We start from the raw sequence: 18,445 nt of genomic DNA on the forward strand, positions 1-18,445 counted from the left end.
CGTTTAATCTTACTATTTTACTTCGGAGTCACGTGAGTGACTACGTGAAGATTTCAAAGCTCTGTGACCTCATGCCGTGGAACGAGTCCATGCTTCACAACTGCCTTGGTAGTTTGGGAGAAATTGTTAATGATATTCAAAAAACATTCATACCAATTATTTAACGTAAATGATAAGTAATATTTTATTAATTCAAATCATAACCCTTGTATTCTTCAGGGATAAATTATCATACAGAACTTAAATTTTTTCCCGAAAACATTCCCATACTGCTAACTGGTTTGTTATAAAATTTCTGAAACGTTTTCTCCGACGACCATCCTGCAATCCTGAGGATTTGGTCCATGGATACATCAAGGTGTTTTGCTACGGATGTAGCTGCAGCCTTGGTGGAGTGAGATTTAAATATGTTAGTGTCCACTCCCGCCTTTCTTAACCCACATTTCAGCCACCGCGAAATGGTCTGAGTTGACACTCTACGGTACGGTTTCTTATAGCTGATTAAAAGAGCCATTTCCTTGCCTCTGATAGCCTTTGTCCGTTCAATATATAACAAAATGTGCTTCACTATACAGAGGCGTTCGTCCTCCGGGTAGGCCATAAATTCTATGACCTGCCCCGCTGATCCTGGTCTATTTTGTTTAATAAGGTCCTGGATCACAAAAACCAAACTTCCTGCCGCCATAGTCAAGCCATCCAGTCTTAATTTTTGCAATGACTGGACCCTTTGCGCTGTGACCAGCGCCATCAGCATTACCATTTTTCTAGTTAGTTTGTCCAGAGTTAATGCTGTAGCCGGCGACCAATTCCTTACCATGGTCAGGACCACACTTACATCCCAGATTTGGTTGTATCTTGTTTTGGGTGGCTTGGTGTTAAAGTGGCCCTTGTGGCTAAGGGGATCAGGGGGTATGGAGAGAAGGCAGGTACGGGATACTGAGTTGGATGATCAGCCATGATCATATTGAATGGCGGTGCAGGCTCGAAGGGCCGAATGGCCTACTCCTGCACCTAATTTCTATGTTTCTATGTTTCTATGTAAAGATGCCTCTTAAAAGTTTAACTACCAGCGGATGTGATCCCACAGACTGTCTTTCTGTTCCTTGCCACAAATAACTTGACAATGCATTTCTGGCACTATTCACAGTGCTGTAACTAGTCCTTCATAGTGCAGACTGGTGAGAAACTCTAGCACTGCCGGAACATCCTTATTTCTGTGGTCCAGATGGTTATTATGGCAGTAATTAGTCCATTTTCTAATATGACATAAATACTGTTTTTGTGTAGACCTTCTATGTGCTGGAGTGATCATGTCCACAGTTCTTTTAGATAGCCCCATGTCCCGTAGCGGGTCTTTCAGAGTCTACAAGCCAATGAATCAATATTTTCTATGACATGGATAGCTATCCTGAGTTACTGGATGCACCAGCAACTTAGGACTATGTCTTAAAGTTATACATGGTTCCAGCACCATATCTTGTATCACCGAGAACCATGGTTGGGTAGGCCAATCAGGTACTATGAGAATCCCAGATGCCGAATCCTGTTGAATTTTTCTTAGTACCCGATTGATGAGGCAGAAAGGAGGAAATGCATAAATGAACCATTTCCCCCAGTGCAGTGAAAATGCATCTGTAGCTTCTGCCCCAGGATCTGGTTCCCATGATACATACCTTGGTAACTGGTGATTTTACCTGGATGCAAAAATCAATATCCGGCCTTCCATACTTTACTGTGATTTCAGCAAATACCGTTCTATCCAATATCCATTCAGTATTTTCATTAAATTTTCGTGACCTGGCGTCTGCCACTGAATTTAGTATCCCTGGTAGATACGTAGCCGATAACCAACTATTCCTTTGGACGCACCATTGCCAAATTGAGTTTGCCAATTCATCACAAGATATTGATATATTTCCACCCATATGATTTATATATGCCACCACGTTGTATTATCTATCTGCAATCTAACATGCTGCTGTTTCATTCCTGAGCAATAAGATTTTAGCCCATAAAACGCACTTAACATTTCTAAGTAATTTATACCCTTAGTATTAAGTAAGTTAGCTTCTTGTATATTCCATCTCCCTCCACAGCTCGAGATGGTATCAGTTGCACCCCAACCAATTGCACTGGCATCTGTTTGTAATAGCACAGACGGGTTGTCAATAACTATTGGGTTGGAGGCATACTTAACATTGTGTTCCCACCATTGTAATTATTTTATAGCTTCAATTGTTAGCTCCATTGGCCGATCAAAATGGCCTCTATTAATTTTGAGTGCTCTAATTTTCTCTCTCTGTAAATTTTGGTAATTTAATGGCCCAAATTGTATGGCAGGAAATGTGGCCACAATTTTGCCAATCATCCTGGCTACCCGTCTAATGGATGGTTTAAAGGTATTAATAAGCTCTCTGCAATCCTTTTGTAACTCTGTGGCTTTCCTTATTGGTAAAGTCACTAACATATTAATTGTGTTAATGGTGAACCCCAAGTAATCAATATTAGTTGATGGTGTTAATTTTGACTTAATTGGATGGATAATGAATCACAGCTGTTCAAACAATTGTTTTGTGGCAACCACTTTTCTCGTTTTCATTCGTGGTTGTGGAGGGCCTTGAGGTTGAGGTTGGGGTAGCTGCTGAAGTAGAGGCTTTCGCATCTTCCACAGTGGTCGTCCCGGGCCAAACCCTAAAAAAGGACGCTGCTGCTGGGTACCTCTGTCCTCTCTCCAATTCTTTGTACTATTATTATAAAAACTACCTTTCTTAGGAGGCCCATAAGGTTGATATCTCTTCCCTAGATATCCTTTGGATGCTCTAATCAGCCCCAAAGTCTTGGCCTCCTCATCCAAATCTTTAACCTGTTTGGACAGGTCTCCCCCAAATAACAGGGTTTGGGGTCTTATAGCCCTTTGCTTACATAGTATAGCGAACTTCGGGTCTAGAGCTGGCTGAATGGCTCCCTTTCTAATATAATTTAGTTCAAACTGCCCGTTGCAAAATAGTGCTAAGGCATCCTTGTGGTCACTAGTCATGTCCACCTTATCTAATGTGCGGGCCAAGGCTGTTATGCCCGCCATGAGACCTTTCAGGGCATTTTGGATTTTAATATCCTGACTCCTAACGGCCTGCCCAACATGTCTCCAAATGCACCGGTTAACACTGGCTACATTAAGAGCACCACAATTTCCCGGGGGTAAATGCCTTGCCAACACTTCAGCAAAAGTATTAGCTTGCAGTTGATGGGTGGACATATATTCAATACTTGCAGCCATCCTGGCCTCGAGATTCTTCCCAGTTTGTTCCTGCTGGAAGTACTGGCCCACCATGTCCAGCAGGTTGTTTTTCTTCCCTTCAATAGGGGAAAGTGGCTCCATCTCCTGCTCAGATTCTGACCCAGTCAGACGTTCAATACCTTCAGAGGAGTCTGATATTTCCTGCAGGCCTTTATGGGAAACTGCTGTGGGACTTATATTTTGCCCACTGTGGCTATCCTCCAATCCCGGAGCCTGCCACTCTGGAGAATATCCTCCAGCAACCGCTCCAGCCGACTTCCATGCTCTCGGGCACTAGTCGATCGCGGGTGCTTAAATATATTGGACCGCTCCTGCCGACCTTGGTGCTCTCGGGCACTAGTCGCACGCGGTATTTCCCGCAGCCGGTCCCCATGCCTACCGGCATTGGTCGCTCCCGGCCACCCGATATACTCCTGCCGCTCCTCACGGTCCCGGTACTCACGGGCACCTGTCGCTGGCGGCTGATCATCCTCCAGCCACTCGTACTGGCTTTCCAGCTCCGTAAAACTGGCCTGGCTGCTCCATATCCCGCAGCTGCTCGTCGTTTCTCCGGTACTGGTAAGTTCTATCTCGTGGCTGCTCCATGACCATATCACTTTCAACGTGATGCAATTTTTGCTTTACCTTCCCGCCGAGAAGTAGATTTTGCCGGCGCGGGGTTTAAGTCGGGCACAGCTGGTTCCTCCATAGGAATCTCCTGTGGCGTCGGCTGCTGCTGCAGGTCCCTGGCTCCTTCCCGACTTACGTCCTGCACCTTCCTCACCGACTTACGTCCTGCACCTTCCTCTTCCTCCACATCTCCTGCTGCCTCTCAGGTTGTGCCTCACCTCCTTCAGGCTCTGAGTTTGCTTCCTCTCATACCATCTGCAATCTTTGGTTGGTGACGTTATACAACATACTGCACACAGACCCTCCAATGGTCTGCAGTAGTTGGAGGAACATGTAGGGAGTTTGAGTTTAGTTTATTGTCACATGTACCAAGGTACAATATAAAGTCCAGTAAAGTCTGATCATAATAGTCCAAGGGCCCCAACGAGGTAGGTTTTAGCTCATGGTTGCTCTCTAGTTGTTGGTAGGATGGTTCAGTTGCCTGATAACAAATAGTCCCTGAATCTGGTGGTGTGCGTTTTCACACTTCTATACATTTTGCCTGATGGGAGAGGGGAGAAGAGGGAGTGGCCTGGGTGTGACTCGTCCTTGATTAAGCTGCTTGCCTTGCCGAGGCAGCGTGAGGTACGAATTGAGTCAATGGAAGGGAGTTTGGTTTGTGTGATGCTGTGATGCACCGTGGAAAGCATTTTATGTTCTGGGCTGCGTCCACAATTTGCTGCAATTTCTTGCGGTCCTGGATGGAGCTGTTCCCAAACCAAGCTGTGATGCATCCTGATAAAATGCTTTCTATGGTACATCTGTAGAATGTGAGAGTTGTTGGGGACATGCTGATCTTTCTACAATTGCGTCCTCAGCCCCCTATTGTACTCCCTGTACACACATGACTGTGTGGCTATGTTCAGCTCCAACTCAATAATTAAGTTTGCTGATGACACTGTGGTGGTGGGCCTGATCTCAGACAACGATGAGAAGGCCTACCGGGAGGAGGTGGCTGATCTAGCACTCTGGTGCCAGGATAACAGCCTCCTCTTGAACATCAAAAAAAACGAAGGAGCTGATCATGGACTTTAGGAGGGCACATCATCCGAGGACGTACACTCCATTGAGGATAAATGGGGATCCTGTGAATAGGGTGAACTGTTTTAAATATCTGGGAGTCCACATCTCAAAGGATATGACATGGGCATCACACGCCTCAGCACTCGTGAGTAAGGCAAGGCAGCGCCTTTACCACCTCAGGCAATTGAGGAAATTCAGAGTGTCTCCGAGGATCCTCCATTGCTTCTACGCAGCGGCGGTGGAAAGCATCTTGTCCGGGAACATTACCATCTGGTTTGGGAATTGCTCTGCCAAGGACAAGAAGGCTCTGCAGAGAGTAGTGCGTTCGGCCAAACGCACTATGGGAACTTCACATGCCCCCCTGCAGGAACTATACATCAGGAGGTGCAACTCCAGAGCCAACAATATCATGAGAGACCCCTTCCACCCCTGCAACGGACTGTTCCAGCTGCTACGGTCAGGCAAACGCCTCCGTTGCCATGTGGTGAGAACAGAGAGGTTGAGAAGGAGTTTCTTCCCAGAGGCCATTCGGACTGTAAACACCTATCTCACCAGGGACTAACTCTACTGAACGTTTTTCCTTCCATCATTTATTATGTAAAGGTATATGTGTGTTATGATTGTGTTTATAATTTGTTTGGTTGTTTGGTTGTTTGTCTTTTTGCACAAAAGTCCGTGAGCATTGCCACTTTTCATTTCACTGCACATCTCGTATGTGTATGTGACAAATAAACTTGACTTGACTTGACTTGACTTGACAGTAACATGTGTGAACAGCCATGGAATAAGGGTGTAATCCCAGTCTCTGCAGACAGTACTGTTCAACGACTATGTCTGCCATGGCAGTCCTTCAGAATAAAAGGTCCATGTTGCTGCCAGGAACCCTCTTCTCATGACCTGGTGATCATCTCATGATCGCCTCACAACAGGTGTCAGAGGTCATAGGGAGAAGGCAGGAGAATGGGGTTAGGATGGAGAGATAGATCAGCATGATTGAATGGCGGAGTAGACTTGATGGGGCGAATGACCTAATTCTGCTCTATCACTTATGGTCGTATGATTTCATGACCAGTTTCCACATGTACACTGATGGAGACACATTTGCTCTGGCTTATTATTGGGAGCCTTTGTGCACATTTATGTGCAATTAGTGATATCCAGGATTGACGGGAAGGCAGTAAAGCTGGCAACGCACAATGCCCTGGCTGCTACAACAAAATTGATGAACTGATTCTTATGCAATTGGAGAGCCAGGGTGACCTTTCCTGTGCTCCGGAAAGCTAAAAATGTAAGGATATGAAATAGATCTGTTGGCGTAATCCAGTCGCTAGGAAGCTGATTGTCACAACAACCTTGATCTTCATGGGGAGAGCAACGTAGGCACATGAGTGTGTCTGAAGGTTAGCTGCACAACATCATATTTCCCTGTGATCATTGCTTCAGTAAACCTCAGTCTGTAAATACATTCTGCAACAGATAAGTAGAAGGCCACGGAAGGCTGTGGAGGCCGTCAATGGATATTTTTAAAGACAAAGATTGATAGATCCTTGATGTTCATAAGTGCTAGGAGCAGAATTGGACCGTTCGACACCCATCGTTCTCACCAGAGATGCTGCCCGTCCCATTGAAGGACTCCGGCATTTTGTGTCTATCTTCGGTGTAAACCAGCATCTGCAGTTCCTACGGAGATTCTTGATTAGTACGGGTGTCACGGGGTTATGGGGAGAAAGCAGGAGAATGGGGTTAGGAATGAAAGATACTGCAGTCATGATTAAATGGAGGCGTTGACTTGATGGTCCGAATAGCCTAATTCTGCTCTCACACTTATGAACTTCTGAAGGAATCTCTAGAATGTGCTTATCTTTGCCTCTTTCCCTGAGCTGTCCAACACTCTGGCGATGGTGTGTCACCACCAGTGGAGTTCACTGAATAAATAACTTGGCAATTATATACTGTCAGCCCTGAATCGCCTGGTAAATAATGATTTTAAAAAACTTAGTTTCATGTGTTATGGGCCACATATAGATTGTTCCCTTAACACTATTGTTTAGAACCCGACTGACACATCATGTAAATGCCAGCAAGAATGTGTGTACTGAAATAATAACATTATTAGATGAATGCCTGATATATATCAAGTGCGCTAGTAAAGTCCCACTTACGTGATTTTTTCGGTGACTGCCAGCACCCGTCATAGTTGCAGCGGGTCGCCGAAAATGTTCATCATGTTGCACATTCAGCGGAGACCAGAGCAAGGTACGACTCTTTGGGCGACTCCTCGACCGTACAGGAGTCACCCCGCAACATATCGTGAGTAGTTGCCTGTATGGTCGTGAGTAGTCGCCCAAAGAATGGTACCTTTTTTGGGTTGCCGCTGGATTTTCAACATGTTGAAAATTTCCGGCGACCTGCTGCGACTATTACAGTGCCGGCAAGTCGCCGAAAAATATTGTGTAAGTGGGACAGGACCTAATGGGTGCAACTGGAAGTAACCAGTCCAGTTACGCATTTGGTGTGATTTCATCTAGAAATTCTTCCCACCAAGTTTTAGCTCATACGGTGCTTAGAAAATCAGCTAAGCAATCCAATTTCTGGTCATAGAAAAAATAAATTAATAATAAAATAGAGAAAGTTAACAATAAAGAGAAGTAATTAAAGGGAAAAGGAACGACTTGATATCTGCAGTCCCTGAATCTCCACTGACACTAATGCGTTTTGGATTTGTTTTAATTTAGTTTAGAGATACAGTACAGAAACAGGCCCTTCGGCGCACCGATTCTGCACTGACCAGCGTTTCCCACATATTAACACTATCCTACACACACACAGTAGGGACAATTTACAATTTGCACTTATACCATGCCAATAAACCTACAAACCTGTACGTCTTTGTGGTGTGGGAGGAAACCGAAGATCTTGGAGAAACGGGGAGAAGGTACAAACTTTGTGCAGACAAATACTCGTAATCAGGATGGAACACGGGTCTCTGGCGCTGTAAGGCAGTAGCTCTACCACTGCGCCACCGTGCCACCCTACACCACATTCAACCTGTCACAATCCAAGAGATGGTTCTTCAGGGAACCATTGTTCAGTTTGTTGAGGTGTTCTGCACTAGACAATGCACACATGGAACTCCTGCATGCTGCAATTTAAAAGATGGACTAGTACCCAAACATTTAACCCTCTGGATTTCCAATCCCCTGCCCCAACTGGTTCCATCTGCCCATCATCCCTCCCTTGTTGCGTTCCACAAATCACCTTCCTTACTTAAACGTTACCATGTGGGGTAAGGGGAGGATGGAGAAGGTTTACTTAAAAAAATGTTGCCTCTTACTTTGGCTAGAAATTCTTCAATGCCAAGAAATGTGCCATTAAACATGTGGTACACAATAGACCAATGCATGTTTGTGCAAGAAGCCACTGCTGAACTTTTCCAGTGCTCATGGGGTCCAACAAACCTTACGCATGTAACAGATACAAAGGCCTTTCGGCAGAGAGAACTCATACAAGTGGTAGATCATGGGGAGCTGTGAGTGAACAGTTTGCAGAGAGAGTTGGATCAGTTATCAGGTGCTCTGCGTCTGTATCACTGGAACTTGGTAATGGATGCTCAGAAGCATCTCTGTCCGCAGCAGGTAGTTGGTGGGTAGGTTGGGAGATCGGATTTGACAATAGACAATAGACAATAGACAATAGGTGCAGGAGTAGGCCATTTGGCCCTTCAAGCCAGCACTGCCATTCAATGTGATCATGGCTGATCATCCCCAATCAGTACCCCGTTCATGCCTTCACCCCATATCCCCTGACTCCGCTATTTTTAAGAGCCCTATCCAGCTCTCTCTTGAAAGCATCCAGAGAACCGGCCTCCACCGCCCTCTGAGGCAGAGAATTCCACACACACCACTCTCTGTGAGAAAAAGTGTTTCCTCGTCTCCGTTCTTTGATGCTGAGATGACGTAATAAGTGACTTTGCAATTTGCAATTGGATCAGGATTATTACTGTCGGTGACCAGTAAGAGCATAAACTTAAGGAGAGCTGTTTGAAGCCTTGAGTTCTTAAAGGAGCAAACTACAATGCAAGTGGTGCACTTGGTGTTCAATTTTGGGCACTGTGTTATAGGAAAGATGTTGTCAAGCTGGAAAGGTGACAGAGAAGATTTACGAGGATGTTGCCAGGACTCAAGGGTCTGAGCTATAGAGAGAGTAGGCTGGGACTCTATTCCATGGAGTGTAGGAGGACGAGAGGTGATCTTATAGAGGTGTATAAGATCATGAGAGGAATAGATCAGGTAGATGCACCATCTCTTGCCCAGAGTAGGTGAATCGAGGACCAGGGGACAGAGGTTTAAGGTGAAGAGGAAAAGATTTAATAGGAATCTGAAGGGTAACTTTTTCCACAAAGGTGGTGGGTGCATGGAACGGACTGCCAGAGGAGGTAGTTGAGGCTGAGATGATCCCAACGTTTAAGAAACAGTTAGACAGGTACATGGATAGAACAGGTTTGGAAGGATATGGACCAAATGCGGGCAGGTGGGACACCTGTCGCTGGGACATGTTGGCAGGTGTGGGCTAGTTGGGCCGAAGGGCCTGTTTCCACACTGTATCACTCTATGGCTCTACGGTGTATGTGGCCATTGAATGAATGATGGATGGGGGGAGGGGGGGGAGATTGTGCTTCCAACAGTTAGAGAGACTTGAACAGGCTGGTGAAGAACCTTCCCTGCACAAGACCTGCCTTTCACATGAAGCGGCCACAGCGACCCTTAACACCCACAACCAAACATTCCAGCAAGAGGGTGTCATGGAGGTCCCCGAATACTGTAGTGTGCAGAAACCTACAATGCAGGACAATTCCTATGCACACTTTGCTTTCTACTGTGAGCTGAAGGGAAATCCTAGCGAGAAGGAATTGGCGACGTTTCGGGTCGAGACCTTTCTTCGTTCCGTAACGTCACCAATTTCCTCTCTCCAGAGATGCTGCCTCACCCACTGAGTTACTCCAGCATTTTGTGTCTACCTTCGATTTTACCAGTACCTACAGTTTTTCTTACACACAAACCCTTCCATTGACTCCATTTATACCTCACTCTGCCTCAGCAAGGCCAACAGCATAATCAAGGATGAGTCACACCCTGGCCACTCCCTCTTCCCCCCTCTCCCATCAGGCAAAATGTATAGAAGTGTGAAAACGCACACCTCTAGATTCAGGGACAGTTTCTTCCCAGCTGAAATCAGGCAACTGAATCATCCTACCACAACCAGAGAACAGTGCAGAACTACTATCTACCTCTTTGGTGACCCTTGGATTATCCTTGTTCGGACTTTGCTGGCTTTCCCTTGCACTAAACGTTGTTCCCTTATCATGTACAGTATCTGTACATTAAGTGGCTCGATTGTAATCATATTTTGTCTTTCTGCTGACTGGATGGCACACAACAAAAGCTTTTCAATGTACCTAGGTACGTGTGACAACAAACTAAACTGAACTGAACTGAGCAACATTTCAGTCTGAAGAAGGGTCTCGACCCGAAGCCTCACCCCTTCCTTCTCTCCAGAGACGCTGCCAATTACTCCAGCATTTTGTGTCTATCTAGCATTTCAACAAAAACACTCACGATAGCTGGTAATGGCAGTGACATGACATCAAATTCTGACACTCCACCATCAAAGCAATACTGAATGCAAGTAATTCGAGCATGCTGTGGCCAGAACCTGCAGATAGACACATAAAGCTGGAGTACGCCAGTGGGTCAGGCAGCAACTCTGTAGAAAAGGAATAAAAAGTGAGGGGAAAGGGAAACAAGAGATGGCGCAAAGAACAAATGAATGAAAGATATGCAGCAAGCAACGATGGTCAAGGAGAGCTGGAGCCCACAATGACTCATTGTTGGCTGTGGGGAAGGTAATAACAAGTTATACAGACAGTGAAACTCAACAGGATGACAGTGAAACTAGTATGACGGGGAGGGATGGAGAGAGAGAGGGGATGCAATGTTTACTTGAAGTGAGAGAAATCAATGTTCAACCCACTGGGGTGTAAGCTGCCCAAACGATATTTGTGATGCTGCTCCTCCAATTTGTAGTTGGTCTCACTGTCAATGGAGGAAGCCTTAGATAGAAAGGTCATTGTAGGAATGGGAAGGGGAATTAAAATGTTTGCCAGCCGGGAGATCAGGTAGTCCAAGGCTGACCCTGGACCTGGACTTCCCCACATGGCCTTCTACTCTACACCTATTTATTTTTAACTGCTGGAGTGACACCAACTTCTCCACTCCCCTTACCTACTCTAACCTCACCCCCACTGAAGTACAGCCCTCCACTCACTCTGCAGCAACCCTGACATTATCTTCAAACCCACCGACAAGGGAAGTGCTCTGGTGGTCTTGCAAGCTGACCTCTGAGGCCAGACGACAACTCTCAGACACCTCCTCCTACTTATCCTTGGACCATGACCCCATAGATGAGCACCAGGCCTTAATCTCAAACACCATTACTGATTTCATTACTTCTGACTGACTGCCTTCCACAGCGTCCATCCAACCTTATCGTTTCCCAGCCCTGCACAGCCAGGTTTTACCTTCTCCCCAAAGTCCACAAACACAACTGCCCTGGCAGACCCATTATTTCTGCCTGCTCCTGTCCCACTGAAATTATTTCCACGTACCCCAACTCCATCCTATCTCCCCTGGTCCCGTTTCTCCCGGCCTATGTCCAAACTACCTCACATGCCCTTCGTCTCTTCAATTACATCCTTTTTCCAGGCCCCCGCTCCCTCATCTTTACTATGGATATTGTCACTCTACACCTCCATCCCCCACCCTCTCTGGAGGAGACGTTTCTGGACACTTAATTAGTCTGAAGAAAGGCTCTGACCTGAAAAGTCACCCATCCATGTCCTTGAGAGAGAGATGCTGCCTGACTCACTGTTACTTCTGCACTTTGTGTCTTTTCTTGAAAACTTCCAACTACCGTTACTTGTGTCTGCAATGAACTTTCACCAGTTTGATAACTCATACAGTTATCATAGTCAGGAAGTGTGCAATGTTTATTAGGGGCTGTAAGGTTTAGATGTAGAAATTATGTTTCCTAGGCTGGAGTGCCTGTAACTGAGGGGTTTAGCTTCAAAATAAGTTTTGGCTCTTTCACAATAAGATGGAATGAAACTCAGTCTCCAAAGTCTGAAGATGAAGATGAAGATGGAATGACAATAGACAATAGGTGCAGGAGTAGGCCATTTGGCCCTTCAAGCCAGCAGCCAAGATCAGCCATTCAATGTGATCATGGCTGATCATCCCCAATCAGTACCCCGTTCCTGCCTTCCCCCCATATCCGCTATCTTTAAGAGCCCTGCCTAGCTCATGAAACCCAGACTCTAAAGTCTGAAGATGAAGATGGAATGAAACGCAGGCTCTAAAGAATGTTTGGACTTCTCTCAAGAATGCAGTGGAGACTCAGTCAATGAGTTTTATTCGAAAGAAAGAATGATCACACAAAATAATTGATATTAAGGGGGTCAAGGTTTGTGGAGGAAGGCATACTGAGGAATTAAATCAGCCGTGATCTTGTTCAAGAGTGAAGAAAATATGAAATGGGAGGACACACTGCTGGGCACAAAGGAGAGGGGAACTGCCTAGAGGGGGAAGGGGAGAACAAAGGAGGGGGGGGAGGGGAGAGAACCAAAGAAGACCTGGTGCGGGATATTTCAGTAACATTGGTCCATTGGAGAGACAGAGTGGACAGTTATCTGCAGAGCCAAAAGAGATGGGGGAGATATTGAACAATTTTTTTTCTTCGGTATTCACCAAGGAGAAGGATATTGAATTATGTGAGGTAAGGGAAACTAGTAGAGTAGCTATGGATACTATGAGGTTCAAAGTAAAAGAAGTACTGACACTTTTGAAAAATATAAAAGTGGATAAGTCTCCAGGTCCTGACAGGATATTCCCTAGGACATTGAAGGAAGTTAGTGTAGAAATAGCCGGGGCTATGACAGAAATATTTCAAATGTCATTAGAAACGGGAATAGTCCCCGAGGATTGGCATACTGCGCATGTTGTTCCATTGTTTAAAAAGGGTTCTAAGAGTAAACCTAGCAATTATAGACCTGTTAGTTTGACTTCAGTGGTGGGCAAATTAATGGAAAAGATACTTAGAGATAATATATATAAGCATCTAGATAAACAGGGTCTGATTAGGAACAGTCAACATGGATTTGTGCCTGGAAGGTCATGTTTGACTAATCTTCTTGAATTTTTTGAAGAGGTTACTAGGGAAATTGACGAGGGTAAAGTAGTGGATGTTGTCTATATGGACTTTAGTAAGGCCTTTGACAAGGTTCCTCGTGGAAGGTTGGTTAAAAAGGTTCAACTGTTGGGTATAAATGCATGAATAGCAAGATGGATTCAACAGTGGCTGAATGGGAGAAGCCAGAGGGTAATGGTGGATGGCTGTTTATCGGGTTGGAGGCAGGTAACTAGTGGGGTGCCTCAGGGATCTGTGTTGGGTCCTTTGTTGTTTGTCATGTACATCAATGATCTGGATGAAGGTGTGGTAAATTGGATTAGTAAGTATGCAGATGATACCAAGATAGGGGGCTGTTGTGGATAATGAAGAGGATTTCCAAAGTCTACAGAGTGATTTAGGCCATTTGGAAAAATGGGCTGAAAGATGGCAGATGGAGTTTAATGCTGATAAATGTGAGGTGCTACACCTTGGCAGGACAAATCAAAATAGGACGTACATGGTAAATGGTAGGGAATTGAAGAATACAGTTGAACAGAGGGATCTGGGTATAACCGTGCATAGTTCCTTGAAGGTGGAATCTCATATAGATAGGGTGGTAAAGAAAGCTTTTGATATGCTAGCCTTTATAAATCAGAGCATTGAGTATAGAAGCTGGGATGTAATGTTAAAATTGTACAAGGCATTGGTGAGACCAAATCTGGAGTATGGTGTACAATTTTGGTCGCCCAATTATAGGAAGGATGTCAACAAAATAGAGAGAGTACAGAGGAGATTTACTAGAATGTTGCCTGCGTTTCAACAACTAAGTTACAGAGATAGGTTGAATAAGTTAGGTCTTTATTCTCTGGGGCGCAGAAGGTTAAGGGGGGACTTGATAGATGTCTTTAAAATGATGAGAGGGATAGACAGAGTTGATGTGGACAAGCTATTCCCTTTGAGAATAGGGAAGATTCAAACAAGAGGACATGACTTCAGAATTAAGGGACAGAAGTTTAGGGGTAATATGAGGGGGAACTTCTTTACTCAGAGAGTGGTAGCGGTGTGGAATGAGCTTCCAGTGGAAGTGGTGGAGGCAGGTTCATTGGTATAATTAAAAAAAAAAAAAAATAGGCATATGGATGAGAAGGGAATGGAGGGTTATGGTATGAGTGCAGGCAGGTGGGACTAAGGGAAAAAAAATTGTTCGGCACGGACTTGTAGCCTGTTTCCATGCTGTAATTGTTATATGGTTATATTGTCGATGCCCTTTATGTGGTGACTCTTTGCATACCTTGGGTAAGCACAATAAAGAATTGTTACGTGACAATGAATTCATCCATTCTTTCATTCATTCATTCATCCCTGTTCCCATTTCTTATGTTCCCGTATAACTTTTAAGCTGCATCCTAATGTGTTATGAATGTTTAATCCAGTTGACCAGTCTTCTGCACATTAACACCCTGTTAATATTAGGGTCTCACATGTACGTTCATTTGATAGTCACACATGAAATCAATTCATAATTTAAAAAACATACAATTCATATTGGAATTAGTGTTCAGGAATTATCTCACAGGAGCGGCATCAGCATACTAATACCAAAATGACATTCTTTGAGTGCATATGGCAAACTGGTTTCAATCAGTGAGCCACATGACCGTGTTGTCTTTGTGGGTCTCTGCAACAATCTACTGACTTGGAATTTCTTTTTCCTTGCCTAGGAAAAGGCGATTTGATTGGCTCCGACTTTCTGGCCAAGGACCAGGTGATTAAGACTAATGCCAATGTGAAGGCTCTGACTTACTGTGACCTGCAGTACATCATTCTGAAGGGTTTGCGGGAGGTGCTAGAGCTATATCCAGAATATGCACAGAAATTCATTGAAGATATCCAACATGACCTGACCTACAACCTGCGAGAAGGGAGTGACTCTGATGTAAGTCAATAACTTCAAATTATCACGGACAAACTAAATAATGTTTTTCAAAGCTATATGAGTCCATAATTTACCAAATAAACATGAATTTCTGAGCTTGTGTGTGGCTTGCTGGTACATGAAAATTGTGTGGTGCACTTGTGTTGAGATGTGTAGAAGGGAACTGCAGATGCTGGTTTAAACCCAAGAGGCCAGTTCATTGGCTATATTTAAGAGGGAGTTAGATGTGGCCCTTGTGGCTCAAGGGATCGGGGGGTATGGAGAGATGGCTCCTGACAGGATACTGAGTTGGATGATCAGCCATGATCATATTGAATGGCGGTGCAGGCTCGAAGGGTCGAATGGCCTACTCCTGCACCTATTTTCTATGTTTCTATGTTTCTATAGACACAAATTACTGGAGTAACTCAGTGGGCCAGGCAGCATCACTGGAGAGAAGGAATGGGTGAGGTTTCAGGTCGAGTCTGAAGGAGGGTCTCAAACTGAAACATCACCCATTCCTTCGCTCCGGAGATGCTGCCTGTCCCGCTGAGTTACTCCAGCTTTTTGTGTCTTTCTTTGTTTGTATTGTGTTGTTTGATTCTAGCTTTGATAACCTCTAGGATGTCAATCGTGACCATTGACTGGATGTGGTCTTGAGCATGTTTGATGATAGCAAATGTCTGTCCTCCATGATTCTCCACATATGTTTGAGCATCCCTCATAATAATTCAAATTTACAACAATACCAAATACCCATATCCTACAGTGCACCTGGTCACCTGATATATTAATGTTAGGTAGGGGGGACTTCCCCCGCCACGGGTACCATGTAATTCCGTGATACCTGCTCCATGGGTGGATAGTCGGCGATTAAGCTGTCTCCCCCACCTGGTTTGCCTGGTAAGGAGGGGCTGTGGTCCCCCAGCAGGACCAAAAACAAGACCTGTCAAAGGGTGGATGAGCTTCTAGCGAGCCAACGACCATCCACACTTCAGTAGAAGTTGCGATCACTGTCGTACACAGCATTGTACTGCACTGTGCCGTTGATGTTTTCAACGATGATGATGATGATGATGATGATGATGATGATGATGATGATGATGATGATGATGATGATGATGATATATTCAGTTGGCTTCGCCTGGAGGATGAAGATGATTGATAATGGTAGGGCGACAAAAAAGCTGGAGAAACTCAGTGGGTGAGGGAGCATCTATGGAGCAAAGGAAATAGGCAACATTCTTCAGACTGATGTGAGGGTGGGGGGTGGGGGGGGGGTGGGGGAAGAAGAAAGGAAGAGGCAGAGACAATGGGCTGAGGAAGAGCTGAGAATAGGTGGAGAAAGCCGGGACTATCTGAAATTAGAGGTCAATGTTCATACAGCTGGGGTGTAAACTGCCCAAGCGAAATATGAGGTGCTGCTCCTCCAATTTATGGTGGGCCTCACTCTGGCCATGGAGGAGGCCCAGGACAGAAAGATTGGATTTGGAATGGGAGGGGGAGTTGAAGTGCTGAGCCACCGGGAGATCAGGTTGGTTTTTGCGAACCGAGCGGAGGTGTTGGGCGAAACGATCTCCAAGCCTACGCTTGGTCTCACCGATGTAGAGCAGCTGACACCTAGAGCAGCGGATGCAATAGATGAGGTTGGAGGAGATGCAGGTGAACCTCTGCCAAACCTGGAAAGACTTATGGCAGGGCAGTAGTTGTTTTCTTTATGGACTTTAGTAAGATTTTTGACAAAGTCCCTCATGGGTGGCTGAACCTGAAGAATAAGTTGCATGAGATCCATGGTGACCCAGTAGTTTGGATTATTAGTAGTCTGGATTCAGAACTGCCTTACCCATAGGAGTCAGTGTAGTATTGAAAGGGTGTTATTTTGTTTGGAGGTCTGTGACTAAGGGACTCTGTTGTTTGTGGGTAAATATTAATGACTTGGAGGGTCTCGACCCAAAACGTCACCCATTCCTTCTCTCCAGAGATGGTTCCTGTCCCGCTGAGTTACTCTGGCAGTTTGTGTCTATCTTTGGTGTAAACCAGGATCTGCAGTCCCTTCCAACACAAGACAACAATGTAGATGGATTGTACATTGTAGTAAGCTTGCAGATGGGACAACAATTGGTGGAGTTGCAGACAGGGAAGAAGCCTGTCAAGGGATACAGCAGGATGAAAAATTAAGTTGCAGATCTGGGCAGAGAAATGGCAAATGGAATTTAATCCAAGCAAGTGTTAGGTGTTGCACTTTGGACGTCAGACACAAGGGGGCAGTATACAGTTAATGACAGAGCCCAAACCGTATTGATGTATGGAGGGATTGAGTGGTAGTGAAGCCATATGGTATGTTTGTCTTCATCAGTCAAAGCATCGAGTATAAGAGTCCGGAAGTCATGTACGAGCTTTGTAAAACTTTGATAGACACAAAAAGCTGGAGTAATTCAGCAGGACAGGCAGCATCTCTGGAGAGAAAGGACGGGTGACATTTTGGGTCGAGGCTGAAGAAGGCTCTCGACCCAAAATATCACCCATTCCTTCTCTCAGAGATCCTGCCTGTCCCTCTGAGTTACTCCAGCTTTTTGTGTCTATCTTCAGTTTAAACCAGCACCTGCAGTTCCTTTCTACAGATTTTATAAAAGTTTGGTTAGGCTGCATTTGGAGTATTGTGTACAGTTCTTGTCACCCCATTACAAGAAGGATGTGGAGGCTTTGGTGAGGGTACAGGAAACGTCACAGAATGCTGCTTAGACTAAAAGATATTAGCTGTAAGGAGATGTTAGACAAACTTGAATTGTTTCCCGGGAACGTCAGGGTCTGAGAGGAGATGGAAATTTATAAAATTACATGAGGCCTAGATAGGATAGAACAAGGGTTCCCAACCTGGGGGTACAGTTACTCCCAGGGGGTGAATTTGTTGATTCTAGATTTGTACTTATTTTTTCTCATTGACTGATTGTGTTTGGTTCTGGTATATCGGTATCTGTTTATCATTAGTTGTTCATACATAAGTGAAATAACGTTGTTATGTGCTATTAAAGTTGCCTGGGGAAACGGGGCAAAAAAGGTTGGGTATCCCTGGGATCGAACCACAGAACCTGGAAATGTCAAAGACTAGTGGGCATAGCTTTGAGGTTAGAGGGAGAAAGTTTAGAGGCAAAAGCAGGGTGGTGGGTGCCTGGAAGATGCTGCTGTGGCTGATAGTGGCACTAAAGTGGCCTTTAAATAGACACAAGAGTGTGTAGGGAATGGGGAATATGCATTATAGGCAGGCACAAGTGATCAGTTTAATTTGACATCATGGTCAGCACAAATATCGTGGGTTGAAGGTGTGTTGCTGTGCTGTT

At 45.0% G+C, this 18,445-nt stretch overlaps 1 protein-coding gene across 1 annotated transcript in view; it reads left to right on the forward strand.

Annotated features, from left to right (window-relative positions):
* LOC129715014 (potassium voltage-gated channel subfamily H member 3-like) overlaps positions 1-18,445 on the forward strand; it is a 915,007-nt gene that overhangs the window by 824,493 nt on the left and 72,069 nt on the right. Inside the window, 1 exon segment of the mRNA XM_055664831.1 lies at positions 14,914-15,128. Coding sequence (XP_055520806.1) covers positions 14,914-15,128 — 215 coding nt within the window.

The sequence above is a fragment of the Leucoraja erinacea genome, chromosome 46 (genome assembly GCF_028641065.1).
Source record: "Leucoraja erinacea ecotype New England chromosome 46, Leri_hhj_1, whole genome shotgun sequence".
Lineage (NCBI taxonomy): Eukaryota > Metazoa > Chordata > Chondrichthyes > Rajiformes > Rajidae > Leucoraja > Leucoraja erinaceus.